This window comes from Panulirus ornatus, chromosome 10, assembly GCF_036320965.1.
Source record: "Panulirus ornatus isolate Po-2019 chromosome 10, ASM3632096v1, whole genome shotgun sequence".
Lineage (NCBI taxonomy): Eukaryota > Metazoa > Arthropoda > Malacostraca > Decapoda > Palinuridae > Panulirus > Panulirus ornatus.
Window position 1 is genome coordinate 16,570,104 of NC_092233.1, and position 21,702 is coordinate 16,591,805.

Genomic DNA, 21,702 nt, shown 5'->3' on the forward strand with positions numbered 1-21,702 from the left:
TTTTAAGATGTTACTTTGTTAGTTTACTACTTGAATACTTCACAAAACAGATACTGTTTGACTTTTATTTGTGTCAATTTTAGGAATAGCACTTCAATTTTTACTTTGGAACATTTTTGCCGATTCATTTTAAGTAACAACATCAGGTAGATCTACACTTCGTGGCCACATCCGTAGTACAGCTTCTCATGGTCTCCACCTTGTTTTCCAGTTTATTGCAATACAGTGCTTATCTGTGAGATTCATCTCTACTTTACATATGACTGAAATTGATCTGACTTGCTACATATTAAAGGTTTTCATTATTCAAATTCAGAATTGCCACCACTTGTGCAATATTTTTCTTGATAAAGTCTCCATTTGAGTAGAACCATTCAGTATGTGCAATGTTCTGTTTAAACAAAATGCTTTCATCATTGCATCAATTTATAGTGCTGCTGGGAGCATTGTAAGTTGATAATTGAGGAATGATTTTGAAGTTAGTATTTTGTTTTTCCTTGAATGGGATCCAATGTGATAAAATGTTGTTTTTTTGTCTTGACGTATAAGAGTGATGCATTACTGATGAGAAACAAGTCTGCTGCATTTTTAAAAGAAAAATTCCTTCCATTATGATTGAAAAGCAGTTTTTTGTCCTTGTTCATTTCTCTCTAGCTCTTCCACCATTTTATATATTAGGTCTCTGTATGGATGAATGTAATTCTCTACAGTTATGAAAAAAGATGTATATTACCATAATTATGCAATCAATTCTTCTTTCATTCAAGAAGACGTCTGAAGATACTGGAGGTAAATGAAAATTCACAAGAACATTAAAAAGAAATTTACTGGAATACTGATGAATAGGACTATAAAACTGCTTAAGATATATAAATGTACATAAATACATGCATACATACATATATATAAAAACATTCATTCTCTCTTTTATATGTATCAGTGTTAATGGACTCTGCCTGCACATGGTTATCCTGCAAGGGAAAAGTTACCTTCAGTGAGGTTATATCACCATTACAGGAAAAATAAAAAGATATCTCATCAAGAAACTTCTTATTCCAAATAAGTCCATCATTCCCCTGAGGTGAGGAAAGGAAGATTGATTAGGGAAGCACTGCGTACACAGAAGAGAAAAGCTTGTGGTATATGGGAAACAGACATGTGAAAAAGGGTAACTTAGTGGTGAGGTAAGAAAGTGAATTTGCCAGTTAAAGAAAAAAGGGTGTATGGGCAACTATTTGCAGAGAAGGAGTGCAATTGATGGGGAGCTGTACAAGAGAAAGAGGTAAGTAAAGAAGGTGTTGGGGCTAAAAATATTTTGGCAGAAGGTTAAGTGTGAGAAAAATAAGAAACAAAATGAGAATATCAGTAAAGGAAGCCAATGGGAAAGTGATGAGGGGAGGTAGTGATGAGGGGAGGAAAAGACAGGGTAAGTATTTTGAAGGACTGTTGAATGTTTTTGATGGCAGGGTGGAAGATGTAGGATGCTTGGTTCTAGGAGGTATGTGAAAGTGAGTCAAGGAAAGTGATTTGATGAAGGTCTGGTGTTGGGGTGGGATGGGGTAGGTGGATGCTGGCAGGGAAATCAGTAATTTGCTGATGACACTGCTTGTGGCATATTCAAGTGAGAAACTGCAGAAGCCATCTGAGTTTGGGAGTTTGAGAGGGAGGATAAAGTTGAGAGTAAGTGTGAATAAAAGCAGAGTTATTAGGTTTAGCAGTAATAAGAGACAATTCATTTGGAGTCTCTTCTTCCACACATTCTTCATCGCTCCTGGAACCTTTGGCCCCTCCCCCACCCTGTGACTCATTTCCATGGTTCCATCTCCTGTTAAGCTCACTCCCAGATATCTAAACACTTCACTTCCTCCAATTCTTTTCCATTCAAGCTTACATTCCAAAACTTGTCCCTTAACCCTACTGAAGCTAACAACCTTGCTCTTATTCACATTTACTCTCAACTTTCTTCTTTCACACACGAATCAGCCACTAGAGCTCTGTCATCGGTGAACAACAACTGACTCACTTCCTAGGCCCTCTCATCCACAACAGACTGCATACTTGCCCCCTCACCAAAACTCTCGTATTTACCTCCCTGACCACCCCATATATAAACAAATTAAACAACCATGGGGACATCACACATCCCTGCTGCAAACCAACATTCACTGGGAACCAATCACTTTTCCTAGTCATACACATGCCTTACCTCCTTAGTAAAAACTTTTCACTGCTTCTAACAACTTACCTGCCACACACATATACTCTTAAGACCTTCCACAAAGCATCTCTATCAACCCTATCATATGCCTTCTCCTGATCCACAAATGCTACATACAAATCCATTTGTTTTTCTAAGCATTTCTCACATACAGTCATCAAAGCAAACAACTGATCCACACATCCTGTACCACATTTTTTTTTTTTTGAAACCACACTGCTTCTCCCCAATCTGATGCTCTGTACATGCATACACCCTCTCAATCAATACCCTCCCATACAATTTCCCAAGAATACTCGACAAACTTATGCCTCTGTAGTTTAAACACTCACCTTTATCCCCTTTGCCTTTGTACAATAGCACTATGCATGCATTCCGTCAATCCTCAGGCACTTCACCATGTCATACATACACTGACTATCCTTACCAACCAATCAACAACACAGTCACCCCCCTTTTTTTTTTTATAAATTCCACTGCAATACTATCCAAACCTGCCACTTTGCTGGATTTCATCTTCCGCAAAGCTTTCACTACCTTTCATTTCTTTACCAAACCATTCTCCCTGACCCTCTCACTTCCTACACCATCCCGACTAAAACACTCTATATCTACCACTCTATCATCAAAAACATTCAACAAGCCTTCAAAATACTCACTCCATCACTATTTGTTATCACTTCCCCACTTTCTCCCTTCACCGATATTCCCGTTTGTTCTCTTGTCTTATGCACATTATTTACCTCCTTCCAAAACATCTTTTCATTCTCCCTGAAACTTAATGATACTCTCTCACCCAACTCTCTTTTGCCCTCTTTTTCAACTCTTGCACCTTTCTCTTGACCTCTTGCTACTTTCTTTTATACATCTCCCAGTCACTTGCACTACATCCCTGCAAATATTGTCCAAATGCCTCTCTTTTCACTTTCAATAACAATCTTACTTCTTCATCCCACCACTCACTACCCTTTCTAATCTGCCCACCTCTCACCTTTCTCATACCATATGAATCTTTTGTGCAAGCCATCACTGCTTTCGTAAATACATTCCATTCCTCACCCACTCCCCTCACATCATTTGCTCTCACCTTTTGCCATTCTACAGTCAATCTCTCCTGATACTCCCTCACACAAGTCTCTTTTCCAAGCTCACTCACTCTCACCACTCTCTTCTCCCAACATTCTTCTATTCTGAAAGCCTCTACAAATCTTCACCTTTGCCTCTACAAGATAGTGATCAGACATCCTTCCAGCTGCCCCTCTCACCACATTAACATCCAAAAGTCTCTCTTTTACAGGCCAATCAATTAACATGTAGTCCAATAATGCTCTTTGACCATCTCTCCTACCCACATATGTATATCTATGTATTCTCTCTTTTTAAACTAGGTATTCCCAATCACCAGTCTTCTTTCAGCACACAAATCCACAAGCTCTTCACCATTTCCATTTACAACACCGAACACCCCATGTACACCAATTGTACCCTCAACTGCCACTTTACTCATCTTCACATTAAAATACCCATCACCATAACCTGGTCTTGTGCAACAAAGCTGCTAATACACTCACTCAACTGCCCCCAGAACACTCATCTCTCATGATCTTTCTTCTCATGACCAGGTGCAGACCACTTTCAGTTTTACCCACATCAATCTAGAATTTACTTTCTTACACTCTATCACACACTCCTACAACTCCTGCTTCAGGAATATTGCTACTCCTTCCTTAGCTCTTGTCCTCTCACCAACCCTTGACTTTACTCCCAAGACTTTCCTAAACCACTCTTCCCCTTTATCCTTGAGCTTGGTTTCACTCAGAGCCCAAACATCAAGGTTTCTTTCCTCAAACATACTACCTATCTCTCCTTTCTTCTCATCTTGGTTACATACACATACATATACATATATATATATATATATATATATATTTTTTTTTTTTTTTTTATACTTTGTCGCTGTCTCCTGTGTTTGCGAGGTAGCGCAAGGAAACAGACGAAAGAAATGGCCCAACCCACCCCCATACACATGTATATACATACGTCCACACACGCAAATATACATACCTACGCTTCACATGCCTTGATTCAATCCACTGACAGCACGTCAGCCCCGGTATACCACATCGCTCCAATTCACTCTATTCCTTGCCCTCCTTTCACCCTCCTGCATGTTCAGGCCCCGATATATATATATATGTCATGTATAATGCACCGAAACCAGAGCTCCCTTTCCACATCCAGACCCCACAAAACTTTCCATGGTTTACCCCAGACGCTTCACATGCCCTGGTTCGATCCATTGACAGCATGTCGATGCCGGTATACCACATCGTTCCAATTCACTCTATTCCTTGCACGCCTTTCACCCTCCTGCATGTTCAGGCCCCGATCACTCAAAATCTTTTTCACTCTATCTTTCCACTTCCAATTTGGTCTCCCACTTCTCCTCGTTCCCTCCACCTCTGACACATATATCCTCTTTGTCAATCTTTTCTCACTCATTCTCTTTATGTGACCAAACCATTTCAAAACACCCTCTTCTGCTCTCTCAACCACACTCTTTTTATTACCACACATCTCTCTTACCCTATTATTACTTACTCGATCAAACCATCTCACACCACATATTGTCCTCAAACATCTCATTTCCAGCACATCCGCCCTTCTCTGCACAACTCTATCTATAGCCCCGCCTCGCAACCATATAACATTGTTGGTACCAATATTCCTTCAAACATACCCATTTTTGCTTTCCAAGATAATGTTCTCGACTTCCACACATTATTCAACGCTCCCAGAACTTTCGCCCCCTCCCCCACCCTATGATTCACTTCCACTTCCATGGTTCCATCCGCGGCTAAATCCACTCCTAGATATCTAAAAACACTTTACTTCCTCCAGTTTTCCTCTATTCTAACTTACCTCCCAATTAACTTGTCCCTCAACCCTACTGTACCTAATAACCTTGCTCTTATTCACATTAACTCTCAGCTTTCTTCTTTCACACACTTTACCAAACTCAGTCACAAGCTTATGCAGTTTCCCACATGAATCAGCCACCAGCGCTGTATCATCAGCGAACAACTGACCCACTTCCCAAGCTCTCTGATCCACAACAGACTGCATACTTGCCCCTCTTTCCAAAACTCTTACATTCACTTCCCTAACAACCCCATCCATAAACAAATTAAAAAACCATGGAGACATCACACACCCCTGCCGCACGCCAAAATTCACTGGAAACCAATCACTTTCCTCTCTTCCTACTCGTACACATGCCTTACATCCTCGATAAAAACTTTTCACTGCTTCTTACAACTTGCCTCCCACACCATATATTCTTAATACCTATCATAGAGCATCTCTATCAACTCTATCATATGCCTTCTCCAGATCTGTAAATGCTACATACAAATCCATTTGCTTTTCTAAGTATTTCTCACACACATTCTTCAAAGCAAACACCTGATCCACACATCCTCTACCACTTCTGAAACCACACTGCTCTTCCCCAATCTGATGCTCTGTACATGCCTTCACCCTCTCAATCAATACCCTCCCATATAATTTATCAGGAATACTCAACAAACTTATACCTCTGTAATTTGAGCACTTACTTTTATCCCCTTTCCCTTTGTGCAATGGCACTAATGCAAGCATTCCGCCCATCCTCAGGCACCTCACCATGAGTCATACATACATTAAATAACCTTACCAACCAGTCAACAATACAGTCACCCCCTTCCTTAATAAATTCCACTGCAATACCATCCAAACCCACTGCCTTGCCGGCTTTCATCTTCCACAAAGCTTTTACTACCTCTTCTATGTTTACCAAATCATTCTCCCTAACCCTCTCACTTTGCACACCACCTCGACCAAAACACCCTATATCTGCACTCTATCATCAAACACATTCAAGTATACATATGTATGGAGAGATGGCCAAAAGAGCGTTATTGGATTACGTGTTAATTGATAGGCATGTGAAAGAGAGACTTTTGGATGTTGATGTGCTGAGAGGGGCAGCTGGAGCGATGTCTGATCATTATCTTGTGGAGGCGAAGGTGAAGATTCATAGAGGTTTTCTGAGAAGAAGAGAGAATGTTGAGGTGAAGAGAGTGGTGAGAGTAAGTGAGCTTGGAAAGGAGACTTGTGTGAGGAAGTGCCAGGAGAGATTAAGTGCAGAATGGCAAGAGGTGAGAGCAAATCACATAAGGGGAGTGGGGGAGGAATGGGATGTATTTAGGGAAGCAGTGATGGCTTGCGTAAAATATGCTTGTGGCATAAGAAAGGTGGGAAGTGGGGAGATTAGAAAAGGTAGTGAGTGGTGGATGAAGATGAGAGAACAGAGAGGCATTTGGACGATTTTTGAAGGGAAGTAGTGCAAATGACTGGGAGATGAATAAAAGAAAGAGGCAGGAGGTCAAGAGAAAGGTGTAAGAGATGAAAAAGAGGGTGTACGTGTTGTAGAAGGCGACTAAAAGGGGAGGGAGCGGGGGGCTGGAAATCCTCCCCTCTTGTTTTTTTTTCATTTTCCAAAAGAAGGAACAGAGGGGACCAGGTGAGGATATTCCAAAAAAGGCCCAGTCCTCTGTTCTTAACGCTACCTCGCTAACGCGGGAAATGGCGAATAGTTTAAAAGAAAAGAAAAGATGAGTGTTGGTGTGAGACAGTATCATCAAATTTTAGGGAGAATAAAAAGATGTTTTGGAAGGAGGTAAATAAAGTGCGTAAGACAAGAGAACAAATGGGAACATCGATGAAGGGGGATAATGGGAAGGTAATGACACGTAGTGGTAAAGTGAGGAGATGGAGTATTTTGAAGGTCTGTTGAATGTGTTTGATGATAGAGTGGCAGATCTATATAGGGTGTTTTGGTCAAGGTGGAGTGTGAAGTGAGAGGGTCAGGGAGAATAGTATGGTAAACAGAGAAGAGGTAGTGAAAGCCTTGCAGAAGATGAAAGCCGGCAAGGTGGCGGGTTTGGATGGTATTGTAGTGAAATTTATTAAAAAAGGGGGTGACAGTGTTGACTGGTTAGATAGAATATTCAATGTATGTATGGCTATGGCTCATGGTGAAGTGCCTTGGGATTGTCGGAATGCATGCATAGTGCCACTGTACAAAGGTAAAGGGGATAAAGGTGAGTGTTCAAATTACAGAGTTATAAGTTTGTTGAGTATTCCTGGGAAATTATGTGGGAAGGTAAAGGCATGTACAGAGCATCAGATTGGGGAAGAGTAGTGTGGTCTCAGAAGTGGTAGAGGATGTGTGGATTATGTGTTTGCTTAGAAGTATATATGTGAGAAATACCTAAAAAAACAGATGGATTTGTATGTAGCATTTATGGATCTGGAGAAGGCATATGATAGGGTTGATAGAGATGCTTTGTGGAAGGTATTATGAGTATATATTGTGGAAGGTAAGTTGATAGAAGTAGTGAAAATTTTTTACCAGCAATGTAAGGCATGGGTAAGAGTAGGAAGAGAGGAAAGTGATTGGTTCCAAGTGAATGTTGGTTTATGGCAGGGGTGCATGATGTCTCCATGGTTGTTTAATTTGTTTATGAATGGGGTTACTGGGAAGGTGAATGCAAGAGTTTCGGAGAGAGGGGCAAGTATGCAGTCTCTTGTGGATGAGAGGGCTTGGGAAGTGAGTCAGTTGTTTGCTGATGATACAGTGCTGGTGGCTGATTCGGGTGAGAATCTGCAGAAGTTGGTGACTGAGTTTGGTAAAGTGTGTGAAAGAAGAGAGCTGATAGTAAATGTAAATAAGAGCAAGGTTATAAGGTACAGTAGGGTTGAGGGACAAGTTAATTGGGAGGTAAGTTTGAATGGAGAAAAACATGAGGAAGTGAAGTGTTTTAGATATCTGAAAGTGGATTTAGCAGCAGATGAAACCATGGAAGAGGAAGTGAGTTACAGGGTGGGGGAGGGGGCGAAGGTTCTGGGAGCGTTGAAGAATGTATGGAAGGTGAGAACATTATATCGGAGAGCAAAAATGGGTATGTTTGAATGATTAGTGGTTCCAACAATGTTATATGGTTGCAAGGCATAGGCTATAGATAGGGTTGAGTGGAGGAAGTTGGATGTGTTGGAAATGAAATGTATGAGGACAATATGTGGTGTGAGGTGGTTTGATCAAGTAAGTAATGAAAGGTTAAGAGAGATCTGATAATGAAAAAAGTGGTTGAGAGAGCAGAAGAGGGTGCGTTGTAATGGTTTGGTCACATGGAGTGAATGAGTGAGGAAAGATTGACAAAGGATATATGTGTTAGAGGTCGAGGGAACGAGGAGAAGAGGAGACCAAATTGGAAGTGGAAGGATGGAGTGAAAAAAGATTTGAGTGCTTGGGGCCTGAGCATGCAGGAGAGTGAAAGGCGTACAAGGAATAGAGTGAATTGGAACAATGTGATATACTGGGGTTGATGTGCTGTCAATGGATTGAACCACAGTATGTGAAGCATCTGGGGTAAACCATGGAAAGTTTTGTGGGGCCAGACCGTGGAAAGGGAGCTGTGGTTTCGGTGCATTACACATGACAGCTCGAGACTGAGTGTGGATGAATGTGGTCTTTTTGTCTTTTCCTGGTGCTACCTCACGGGGGTGGGGGGTGACATTTCATGTGTGGTGGGGTGGAAATGGGAATGGATCAAGGCAGCAAGTATGAATATGTATATATGTACATGTCTGTGCATGTACATATATGTATACCTTGAAATGTATAGGTATGTATACATGCGTGTGTGCACATTTATGCATGTACATGTGTATGTGGGTGGGTCGGGCCATTCTTTCGTCTGTTTCCTTGCGCTACCTCGGTAACGCAGGAGACAGTGATTAAGTATAATAATAATATAAAAATTAATTATACTTAATCGCTGTCTCCTGCTTCAGCGAGGTAGCGCATGGTAACAGATGAGGAATGGCTCAACCCACCCACATACACATGTATATACATAAAAGCCCATACACGCACATATACATACATATACATACATAAACATACAGACATATACATATATACACATGTACATATTCATACTTGCTGCCTTCATCCATTCCCATTGCCACCCTCCTACAGTGAGGTAGCGCTAGGAAACAAACGAAGAATGGCCCACCCACTCATAAACACATATATATACATAAACGCCCATATACGAACATATACATGCATAAACATGTACATATTCATACTTGCTCGCCTGCATCCATTCCTGCCGCTACCCCGCCACACAGGAAATAGTGTCACTACCCCCCACTTCAGTGATGTAGTACCAGGAAAACAGACAAAATATGGCCACATTCGTTCACACTCTGTCTCCATATAAACATGCATATTTTCTTTTTATCTCTGGGGTGGGGGAGAAAGAATTTCACCTCAGGATTCCCTGCATATCATCAAAAGTACCTAAAGAGGGCAGAAGGAAATCTGGAGGAACTGAAGAGTTTAGGTCCCTGGGAATGGGCATGGCAACAAATGGAACCATGGAAACGGAAGTGAGTCATGTGGTGAGTATGGAGGCAAAGACTACTGGAGTACTGAAGAATATGTAGAAAAAGAGAGCAAAAATGGATATGCCTGAAGGCATAAAAGTCCCAACAATACTGTTTCCAAGTAAAGCAAGATAAGAATGTGCAGAGAAGCATGGATGTGTTGGAAAAGACATGTTTGAGGACAATATGTGGTGTGAGGTGGTTTGATCATGTAAGTACTAAAAGGGTAAGAGAGGTGGGGTAATAATAAATGGGTGATGGAGAAAACTGAAGAGGGCTTTCTACAAATCTTCAACCTTGCCTTTACCAGATAATGATCAGACATCCCACCAGCTACCTACCCCTTTCAACACATTCACATCCAAGAGTCTCCCTTTTGGATGCCTATCAAATAGTATGTAATCCCAAATATGTATATGCCCTAACACCAACCTCTGAATTTACTCCAAAGACATTCCAAAATCATTCTACCCCTTTACCCTTTAGCTTAGGTTCACAGAACCAGAACAAGGCTACTTTCCTCAAAACATACTACCTTTATCTTTCTTCCCAGCTTGGTTTCATCCACATATATCAAATATCTCAGCCTGAGCCTTTGAAGCAGATGAGCACTCCCAGCTTGGCTCCTTTTTCTGTTCCATCTTTTAGAAAATGAAATACAAGAAGGGAGGGTTTCCTGCTAAATGCTCCTGCCCTTCTTTGTAGCCTTCTATGACATCCAAGGAATACAGATTAAGAATTTTCTCTCCCATAACCCCAGGGATAAAGGGGGTCTTTACATAACAATGAGGTTATGTTTCTGGTGATCTGCCATTATGGCAGATTTTTGTACTGATAGTTGAAACCCATTTTATAAGGGGGGTTACATTCCAGACCAAAAATTTCCCTTCCTTAATTCTTATGAATAGATTGAACCTCAAAATAGCTTATGATCAATATACCACACTCCATCATGACGTAAATTAGACTTTCTGATCCCACAACTGTTACCATTTCTATATTAAATCAGACAGTATGTACCATATATACTTCATTAACCAGCAATCTCAAGTAACCCTCGACTCTAGATTTTTGGGCAAAATATCCTTTATTTATCAAATATCTTCGACACCAGGTGACCAAAGTTTTTCGGAAGCCCAAGAACACTGGAGTGACTGAGAACTGCTCATAATCAAACAGTACAACTTAAATACAACAAGAATAAAACATTTACAATTTTAAGCAAATCGCATGAGCTGATACATTTATATGCAGCATGGTATGAACCCGTATCCAGGATTTATCAGAGGAGGTGGCGAGTTTATTCTGCAGCACTTACTGCCTAATCTAATTATAGATGAAATTCACTTCTACAATACTGATATGAATAAAACAGTGACCACATCATACCTGATTTTGGTGAAAATGTAACAATATCCTCAACCGCATAAGTAGACATGGTTCATAAACAAAAAGTTACTTCATCTGCTGGTGGTCCCACCAATGCCAAGTCTTCTGCCAAAACCTCAAGATTTTTACTATAGACACTTTCGGATTGCTAATTTCATCACAATGTGATTAAAGCAAGAACATAAATATAATACAGGTATTGTACCAAACCTAAAATACACCTACGGTTTCACAGAACTTAGTGTCTAAAGAGTGGTACAAGCTACCTTCACTTCCCACCAAGGAACACTCCTTCCATCAAAAAACACTGCTTTTCCCAAAGGAACAATGCATCCTCCCCAGCTACGGGCCTTTTGTTTTCCTGAAGTACAGTTCTCCATAATAACTTGAATATGCTGTTTCAATAAAATCACTGTAAAACTATAAATGAGCTTTCAAATATATCTAAAGGCTATGTTTTGTCAACACTACCATAACCGCTTCCATTACATTACTCATATTACAGTACATCTTCATAACTCGCCTCACTGCATCCCAAACTAAATTCATGTGAGGGTGAGTTGGGCACCAATTTCTCCAAGTGCCAGCGAGTTAGGTGCAACACTGTTCCTTAAGTAGTAATGGGTGAGGCTAGGAACCCTGTTCCTTTTAATCTTGATCATGTATCTTCATATACTATGCTTCTTTGAAGAAGTCTTGGGAAATATAAATATAAATTTGGGAAGCTGTTCATTTATTTTTCATGTGAGTTATAATGATTTTGTCTACCCCCACAGTACCACTGTGGATTAACATTATCACAGTACATGTTAAACCATACCTTAATCATCACACACATTCACTGCAGAGCAGTGCTTGCCACCTTTACTTCCCACTAAGGGATGCTTCCCCCAAGAAACACCACTTCCCTCAAAGGAACACTGCTTCTCCTCCAGCTATGTGCATGTTGTTTTCCTAATGTAAAGTTCTACATTAAAAACTCAAATATAAGTAATGACTCTTACTGAGAATGTTGGTAATCAGGGATTGAGGTACATGGTGGTAGAATGGGGCTGGGGTGGCATGAATGGTTTGTCAAGCCTTCCAAAGTATGTTTATCCATTATGCTTGCTGATATGTTTGGCCATTATATTACCTATTTCATGGTTTTTGAGTTAGACCTCACTTTCATGGCATATCAAAAATATGAAAACTTGTTCCTTGTAAAGTGACTGACCATCAATAGTTAAACTACAATATGAATCTAATGTTATTTTGCTTTGATACCACTATAAAAGGCATTATAACTAAAAACCAACATATCTCATTATTAATTCAAGAAAATTTTTTTCATGTCTATTGCTACTGCAAAAACTAAGTCATTCTAAAACATTCTAGCCTATTCCTAGATGTCACTATCATGAAACATCACTCTGTGAACTATCTTACTGTGAGGACTGCCTGTATTCAGTTATTTATGATTAACCCAAATCTATTTTCTATGCAAGAGTCCTTGTGTTACCCAGGCCCTTTCTAATGGCTCCTGCAGCCCAAAGCTGCACTACTTCCAGTACCAGAGAAATGCAAATTCCTTTAGAGTGAGAAATTCTTTGATGAGACAGTGCTTTCAAAGATAAAGCCTTGCCAAGGGTGACTCTTCAATGGTAGTGTAACCTCACACAGGCAGAGTCCAGTAACAAATACTCCAAGCATATATATGTACATGGTATTGAACACAACATTCACAATGCTTTTCTCGTTTCTTATGTTCTCTAATTTTCTGATCACTATTCTCCCAAAAAGTGCATGCTCAAACACAATTTCACCAAAATTATTCATTGTGCTTCGATGCTTCATTTTCAGTGAGGCATCTTCAGCAATACACATTAATATCAAATAATTCACGGTAAATACACTGTGATCAGAATTTACAATTGCTACTTGTTAATAAGTGATCACAATGTGTAAGATGAATAGTGTGTAAGATGAATAGCTTATACAGAGTTCTACACCTCAAGGCTTGAAGTAAGAGACTGACAAGTCAGCTGCACATCATACCACTGGTCTTTGAGTGAGGTCATGAACTCCAGCTCAGGCAGAGGAGGAGGGTTGGGACAGCTTAATCCTCTGTGACCTCCTTAATGATTGCAATGATTAACTCTGTTTCCTGCATCAACAAGAAACTGTCGTTAGTTCTACTATTAGACAAAGTACCATTAAACAGCCGGTGGGGTGTCTATTCACTATACCGTGGAGGTAAGGGTGAAGATTTATAAAGGTTTTTGGATAGGAGGAAACAATGTAGAGGAGAAGAGAGTGGTGAGAGTAAGTGAGTTTGGAATGGAGACTTGAGTGAAGAAATATCAGTAGAGACTGAGAGTAGAATGCCAAAAGGTGAGAACAAATGGAGTGAGGGAATGGGTAAGACATAGGTATTTAGGGAAGCAATGATGGCATATGCAAGGTGGAGGGGATAGGCAGATTAGAAAGAGTAGTGAGTGGTGAGATGAAGTAGCAAAGTTTTATGTGAAAGAGAAAAGAGAGGTGTCTGAGCAGTACTTGCAGGGAGGGAGTGCAAATGAGTGGATGATGTATAAGAAAAAGTGGCAGAAAGTCAAAAGGAAGGAGCAAAGGTTGAAAAGGAGGCAAAGGTGAGTTGGGGTGAGAGAGTATCATTAAACTATAGGGAGAATAAAAGAAGTTTTGGAAGGATGTAGATAACGTGCAAAAGACAAGAGAACAAACGAGAACATCAGTGAAGGGGACAAAACAGCAAGTGATAACAGGTAGTGATGAAGTGAGTATTTTGAAGGATTGTTAACTGTATGATGGAAGGGTGTTTGGGTTGGGGTGGTATGCAAAATGAGTAAATCATGGAGAGTGGTTTGGTGAAGAGAGAAGAGGTGTGAAAACCTTGCGGAAGATGAAATCCGGCAAGGCAGCAGGCGTGGATGGTACTGCAGTTGAATCTATTAAGAAAGGGAGTGACTGTGTTGACTGGTTGGTAAGGATATTCACTGTATGTATGGACCATGGTGAAGTGCCTTAGGATTGGAGGAATACATGTATAGTGCCTTTGTATAAAGGCAAAGGGAATGAAGGTAAGTGTTCAAACTACAGAGGTACAAGTTTGCTGAATGTACTTGGTAAGGTGCAAGGGAGAGTACTGATTTAGAGAGAGAAGGCATGATCAGAGCATCAGACTCTGAAGGAGCAGTGTGACTTCAGAAGTGGTAGAGGATGTGTGGATCAGGTGTTTGCTTTGAAGAATGTGCGTGAGAAATACTTGGAAAAACAGACGTATCTGTATGTGGCATTTATGGATCATGAGAAGACATATAAGAGAGTTGATACAGATATTTTGTGGAAGGCATAAAGAATATATAGTGTGGCAGGTGAGCTGCTAAAAGCAGTAAGAGGTTTTCATCAAGGGTGTATGGGGTGTTTACAAGTAGGAAGAGAGGAGAGTGAATGGTTCCTAGTGAAGATTGGTTGTGTGATGTCAACATGGTTGCTCATTTGTTTATGGATGAGGTGGTGATGGAGCTAAATGTGTCTTGGAGACGGGGGGAGAGTATGCAGTTTGTTGGGGATGAGATGGCCTAGGAAGAGTCAGTTGTTGTTCACCCATGATACAGCATTGGTGGCTGATTCAAGTGAGAAACTGCAGAGGTTGGTGACTGAGTTTGGAAGAGTGTGTGAAAAGAGAAAGTTGAGAGTAAATGTGAATAAAAGCAAGGTTACCAATTTCAGCTGGGATAAGGGACAAATTAGCTGGACAAGTTTGAACTGAGAAAAATTGGAGGAAGTGAAGTGTTTTAAATATCTGGAATAGACTTGGCAGCGAATGGAACCATGGATGTGGAAGTGAGTCATAGGTAGGGGAGGGGGTGAGGGATCTGGAAATAATGAAAAATGTAAGGAAAGAAAGAATGTTGTCTTGGAGAACAAAAATGGGTACATTTGAGGGAATAGTGGTTTAAAAAACATCATATGGTTGCAAGGCATGGACTATAGATAGGGTTGTGCAGATTAAGGTGGATGTATTGGATATGAAATGTTTGAGGACAGAAAGTGGTGTGAGGTGGTTTGATTGAGTAAGTAATGAAAGGGTAAGAAAGATGTGTGGAAACTAAAAAGAGTGTGGTTGAGAAAGCAGAAGAGAATGCTGAAATGAATTGGACATATGGAGAGAAAGAGTGAAAAAAGAGGATATATGCAACAAAAGAGGAGGGAACAAGGAGAAACAGGACACCAAATTGGAGATGGAAGGATGGAGTAAAACAGATTTTGAGTGATGGGGGTATGAACATGCAGGAAGGTGAAAGGCATGCATGGAATAGAGTGAACTGGAATGATGTGGTACACTGGGGTCAATGTGCCATCAATGGACTGAACCAGGGATGTGAAATGTTCAGGGTAAACCATGGAAAGGTCTTTGGGGACTGGATATAGATAGGAAACTGTTGTTTCAGTGCTTTACACATGATAGCTAGAAAATGAGAGAGTAGATGTAGCCTTTCTTCATTTGTTTCCTGCACTGACTCAAGGGTGGTGATTGGGTGTGGGAGAGAAGAGGTAAGTTTGAAAGGAGAAAAACTGGAGGAAGAAGTGTTTTAGATATCTGGGAGTGGATTTGGCAGCAGATGGAACCATGGAAGTGGAAGTGAATTATAGGATGGGGGAGGGGGCGAAGGTTCTGGGAGCATTGAAAAGTATGTGGAAGTCGAGAACGTTATCTTGGAATGCAAAAATGGGTATGTTTGAAGGAATGGTGGTTCCATCAATGTTATATGTTTGCGAGGCATGGGCTATAGATAGAGTTGTGCCGAGGAGGGTGGATGTGCTGGAAATGAGATGTTTGAGGACAATATGTGGTGTGAGGTGGTTTGATCAAGTAAGTAATAAAAGGGTAAGAGAGATGTGTGGTAATAAAAAGAGTGTGGTTGAGAGAGCACAAGAGGGTGTTTTGAAATGGTTTGGTTACATGGAGAGAATGAGTGAGGAAAGTTTGACAAAGAGGATAAGGATATATATGTCAGAGGTGGAAGGAATGAGGAGAAGTGGGAGATCAAATTGGAGGTGGAAAGATGGAGTGAAAAAGATTTTGAGTGATCGGGGCCTGAACATGCAAGAGGAAGAAAGGCATGCAAGGAATAGAGTGAATTGGAACGATGTGGTGTACTGGGGTTGATGTGCTGTCAATGGATTAAACCAGGGCATGTGAAGAGTCTGGGGTAAACCATTGAAAGTTTAGTGGGGCATGGATGTGGAAAGGGAGCTGTGGTTTTGGTGCATTATATATGACAGCTAGAGACTGAGTGTGAACGAATGTGGCCTTTGTTGTCTTTTCCTAGTGCTACCTCGTGCACATGCAGGGGGAGGGGGCTGTCATTTCATGTGTGGCGGGGTGGCGACAGGAATGAATAAGGGCAGACCGTATGAATTATGTACATGTGTATATGTGTATATGTCTGAGTGTGTATATATATGTATACGTTGAGATGTATCGGTATGTATATATATACGTTGAGATGTATAGGTATGTATATGTGCGTGTGTGGACATGTATGTATATACATGTCTGTGTAGGCGGGTTGGGCCATTCTTTCGTCTGTTTCCTTGCATGTGTGAGTGGATGTGTCTTTTTTCATTTGTTTCCTGGCACTACCTAGCTAACATGGGAAACAGTGATCAAGTACGAAAAATTAATCAAACCATGCTATTGTGGAAAATCTGTTAGGTTGGATCTTGATTGCTAGGGCCTGTTCCCTGATGTGCACAGCTTCTATTATCTGCAGCGATAATTTTGGTTTCTTGCGAGATGATTTTCCATGTTAGTCAAGTAAAACACCCACGTTACTGCCCACTGTGAAAACCGCAGAATGCTGCAAATTTTAGCTGTACACTCTAGGGAAGAGACCTCAGTAATCAACATCCAATCAAAATGATTTACACAAATAGCACTTCTTATATTTCTTTGCCTAATTGTGGGAAACAGTACAGTATTCTCCACCATCAATAAGGAGGTCAGGGAGGGTTAGGTTTCCCCAACCCTACCTTTTCCACCCCTCCTGGGGTCATGACCTCACTTAGTAACCAGTAATATGATGAGCAGCCAATGAGTCAGTCTCTTCCCTAATGTGTAGAACTTTGTATATGCTATTCATCTTACACACTGTGATTACTTACAAATATGCAGCAACTTTAAATTCTGATCATAATCTATTGAGTGTGGAGTATTTGATATACTGAAGATGGTATAATTGTTGATCACTCACCCCTTGGCAGAATAGTGAAATAAATATTAGAGAAAGGAGAAAGATGATGATATATGTATTAGAAGTGGAAGGAATAAGGAGAATGGGGAGGCCAAATTAGAGATGGAAGGATGGAGTGAAAAAGATTTTGGGTAATCGGGTCCTGAACATGCAAAAGGGTGAAAGGCATGCACAGGATAGAATGAATTGGGACTATGTGGTATACAGGGTCAACATGCTTTCAGTGGACTGAACCAGGGCATGAGAAGTATCAGGGGTATTTCATGGAAAGGTCTGTGGGGCCTGGTTGTGGATAAGGAGTTGTGGTTTTGGTGCAGTACACATGACAGATAGAGAATGGATATGAGCTAATGTAGCTTTTTCTTTGTCTGTTCCTGGCACTACCTCCCTAACATAAATGGTGATCAAGTATAAAAAAAAAAGAGAAAAACAGAGAGATAAATAATAATGAATACACTGTCATGTTCAATATTATGCACATAAAAGAAAATCTGCTTCCTGCATTTACCATATACAGTGCCCCTAGAATGCCTTGTTAGCTCCCCCCATATATTTTCAAAGGTGATTTCACACTTACATTTTTGTGCTTTGTCATCTTTCCTTTGGCCTTGATCATCATCTTCAGACATCTGGGCAAGGAACTGGCAAAGTTCCTGAAGTATTCTGGGTCCAAATTTTGGGTCTAAAGAGTCTTAATCTCCTGAATGAGGCAAGGCACTGATGGGGCATTACAAGAAACAGCCACCTAATCATGAGTTGTGAGTGCCCAATGTGCTTAGAAATCTCAAATGTACCTATATTTTCTTACTTCCGGGGAAGAATTTGGAATTTTTTCTCTTTAGACAAGAAAGAGTCAACCATCGTGAAGCACAGATATAAGATATACAGTGCCCAGAAGTGAAACTCCCAAAACGAAGTGGCAGCCAGGAAGAGTGGAGAACATCGTTCTCTTAGGATAGCCAAAGAAACACTGAGACAGGTTGCTAGTGCTCACACCATTAAAAACATAAGTCACAGTGACCAGATGCATAATTTCACTCCTAAGAGTGTCTCTTGCTTGTATTCACAATAAAACTAAGCCTCTGAAAATATATATATATTGGGGGGTGGACAAATTTTTTTGCAAACACTAAATGTATATATAAATATAAAGTAATTTTCCAATTGAAGTACTTTTGAAATTACCAATTCTTTTCATAAGTTTCAATAAGATCATGAAGAAACTAAATAAAAAGACATCCAATAAATACTTCTAATTTCATTAATAAGAAACAATGAAATGATTATTCCAATATATTCATAGTCAATATAGATTTAAATACCAGACAGGACTTAAAATACCGAGGAGATAAGTGAGCCCTTAAAATTATGAAACTAATTCTTTACATTCCACTTACATATCACTCTTGCTGGAAAGTAATGGGGTGGTTCATCTAAGAATACAAGGACAGGAGAAACAAATAAGAGAAATATCCATTCCATGTGAAGAATGAATGATTACAAACATGCAACTAATTGGTGCATCCAGTTACTAAAAAAAAATAAGCTGTAATCTGAATAAAAATGTTACCTTATGAGATATATTTATAAAAAATAAACCTTAAAGCTTTATTCATAGCAAAATTAGTGCATAAGAACTACTATCAAATGACTAGTTCTAAGGCTGATGCTAGGTCTTCTTCTGCCTGACAAGTGATTCTAAGTCAGGGGTACAAACAAGGCGATGTCTTATATGACCCAGAACAGTCATAGAACCACTTTTTTTTTCTTCATCAACTTCCACACTTACTACATCCTGAAAATATAATTGAATAACTTAATTGTTTCTGTAAATAAATCTTGCATTACATATAATAATCAAAAAAGTAAAATTTTCTGAGCCTCAGTAGGCTTTCTTTCTTCAAAGGACTATGATGTTTGTCATCTTATTAATGTCTAAGACCAACTTGGTAACCAACATTACTGAAACTAATGAAGAAAACTGGATGCACAACAGTGGAATGTCACCTTACTGCAAGTGGTTGGAACTCTGAATATGAAAAGGGGATGTGCAAAAGAATGAGAAAATAATTATGACATGAAATGAAAAAGAGGTTAATAATACTATAAGTAAATGAAAGTGAAGCATACACAAAGGAAGAGATGGTATGGGGGTTGCATAAGAAAGACATGATTGCATGTAAAAGTTAAGAAAATCTAAAAGGTGTAAAGCAAGACAGTAGAGAGTTAGGTGGGCGAGTGACTAAAGAATATACATGTGCTGTTCAGGAACATAACAATACCTCGAGAAAATCCAGTAAAGACTTTACACTCGCTACAATTTGAGAGAGAGAGAGAGAGAGAGAGAGAGAGAGAGAGAGAGAGAGAGAGAGAGAGAGAGAGAGAGAGAGAGAGAGAGAGAATACACTGACCACAGGTCCAAGCAAAGAAATCTGCCCTAAAAATAAATTGTAATCCTGTTAAAAGCAGTGGAAAAGGATAAAACAAAGGCTTTTTCTATGCCATCCACTCCCTCTGGAAACATGGATGGAAATCATGTACAAAAAAAAATTAATATGCCTGAAGGAAATTTGTTGAGGAAAGTCATCAGGTCGAATGAACATGAATATGTCATGCATCCCATCACCAACAATATGTGTCCCTTCACATTTTATTATTATAAAAACAATAGTTAGGATAAGCTTGAGCTCCAGCCTCTTATTTAACAAGCTTCCTGATGTTGAGGAATAATACAATAATTCTTGCTTACTCTCTCAAGGCAGGTGACATAGGGTAATCAGTGTTGGCCTGTTACCACAGTATGGCCAGAGAGAGGGCAGTGGTTGAGAAGGTAGCATGTTATACCACTATGTTATGGTGACTGATTAAGTGAATTATTCAATACTGGGGAATGACAAGTGATGATCAAACCTTATTTTGAAGATATTATGGATTAGTGGTGCCCCCCCAAACAAACACACACACACACACACACACACATACACACTTTGAAAAGTAGCATTTTATCTAGACTTACTTGTATACAACTGCAGTATGCTGCATCATTGTGAAAGCTTTTGCTCCTGTGAGCTCCCTTTGAAAAACAAACAAACAAACAAAAATGCTTTTTAGAAGCTGTCGCAGTCGCTGCAGATGTTGCTTGGAACAAAATTTTTTGGAAGCTTCATTTATCAATAATGTTGCTGGTAAAGCAATATTTCATATGGTCCACATTAACTAGGTGACCTCTATGTTTTAGCCCATTTTCTCTCATTGGTAATGCTGGTGCTACTGTAAAGAAATTTTCAATATGGACATTGTTGAATCCTTAAAGTATTTCAAAGCATTCTATTAATTTGCTCTGGAGATGCCTCTTGCTTGGGGAGGACAAATTTAATTATTGCAGTCTCTCCTCATATAGTTTGTCATGCAAAGACGGAATCAATTCAACTGTTCTTCGCTGTATTGCTTCCAATTTAAGAATATCCTTGCTTAAGTTGGGGGTCCAAAACTGCACCGCATATTCGAGGTGTGATCTAACTAGACTTAGGAATAGTAGCAACATCACATCCTTGCTTTTGTATGCAAAGTTTCCATCAATAAATTCTGACATCCTACTTGCTTTCTTTGCAGCATCATTTCAATGCTGGGATAATTTGAAGTTGGAGATAGTGACCCCCTAGATCCCTCACATCAAGAGGTGTCCCATCAGTTCATAATCAAAAATTTTTGTTGAGGTTTCCTACTTGTTACAGCTGACATCAATTGATGTTACATGGCATTTACCATTTTCTAGACCATTCAGCTATTTCATCCAGATCCTCATGTAATCTTAGCCTATCTTCTTAATATGGCATTTCTAATCTTTGTGTCATCTGCATTTCTCGTCACTAAATCATTCAGACCAACATCAATATCATTAGTATAGATGATGAAAAGTGTAGGCCCAAGTATGTATTGCTGTAGGACCCCACTAGCAATAGGGAACCACAGTAATGATTCACCACTCATTACGATCTGCCTCCTATCACATAACCAGGCATCTATTTCCTATGCAACAAGTAATCCCGTGGTGTAGCAGTTAGCGGTTAGCACTCCTGACTGATGCATTCACAGGCCACCCAGGGTCAAGTGCGTAGGTTTGAATTCTGTTCGTGGCAGTCAATCCACAGTCAACCCAGCTGTTCATCCATTCATAGGAGTTGGTGAGATAAAATGAGTATCTGGCTCAGCCTAGGGTGTGGTTGACAGAGCAGAAGAGGGTGTTTTGAAATGGTTTGGTCACATGAATGAGGAAAGGTTGAAAAAGAGGATATATGTGTCAGAGGTGGAGGGAACGAGGAGCAGTGGGACACCAAA

General features: G+C 40.0%; 1 protein-coding gene across 2 annotated transcripts in view; it reads right to left on the reverse strand.

Moving 5' to 3' along the window:
• The window catches only part of Polr3D (RNA polymerase III subunit C53), a 168,478-nt gene that overhangs the window by 51,028 nt on the left and 95,748 nt on the right, over positions 1-21,702 (reverse strand). The window contains exon 10 of one of the 2 annotated variants that reach the window (XM_071665554.1): positions 4,156-19,159. The exons of the other annotated variant lie outside the window; for it this stretch is intronic. Within the exon in view, the coding sequence (XP_071521655.1) occupies positions 19,034-19,159 (126 nt within the window). The 3' untranslated portion in view covers positions 4,156-19,033. Of the gene's footprint in view, positions 1-4,155; positions 19,160-21,702 lie in introns of those variants that run through there. 2 annotated transcript variants of the gene reach the window in all.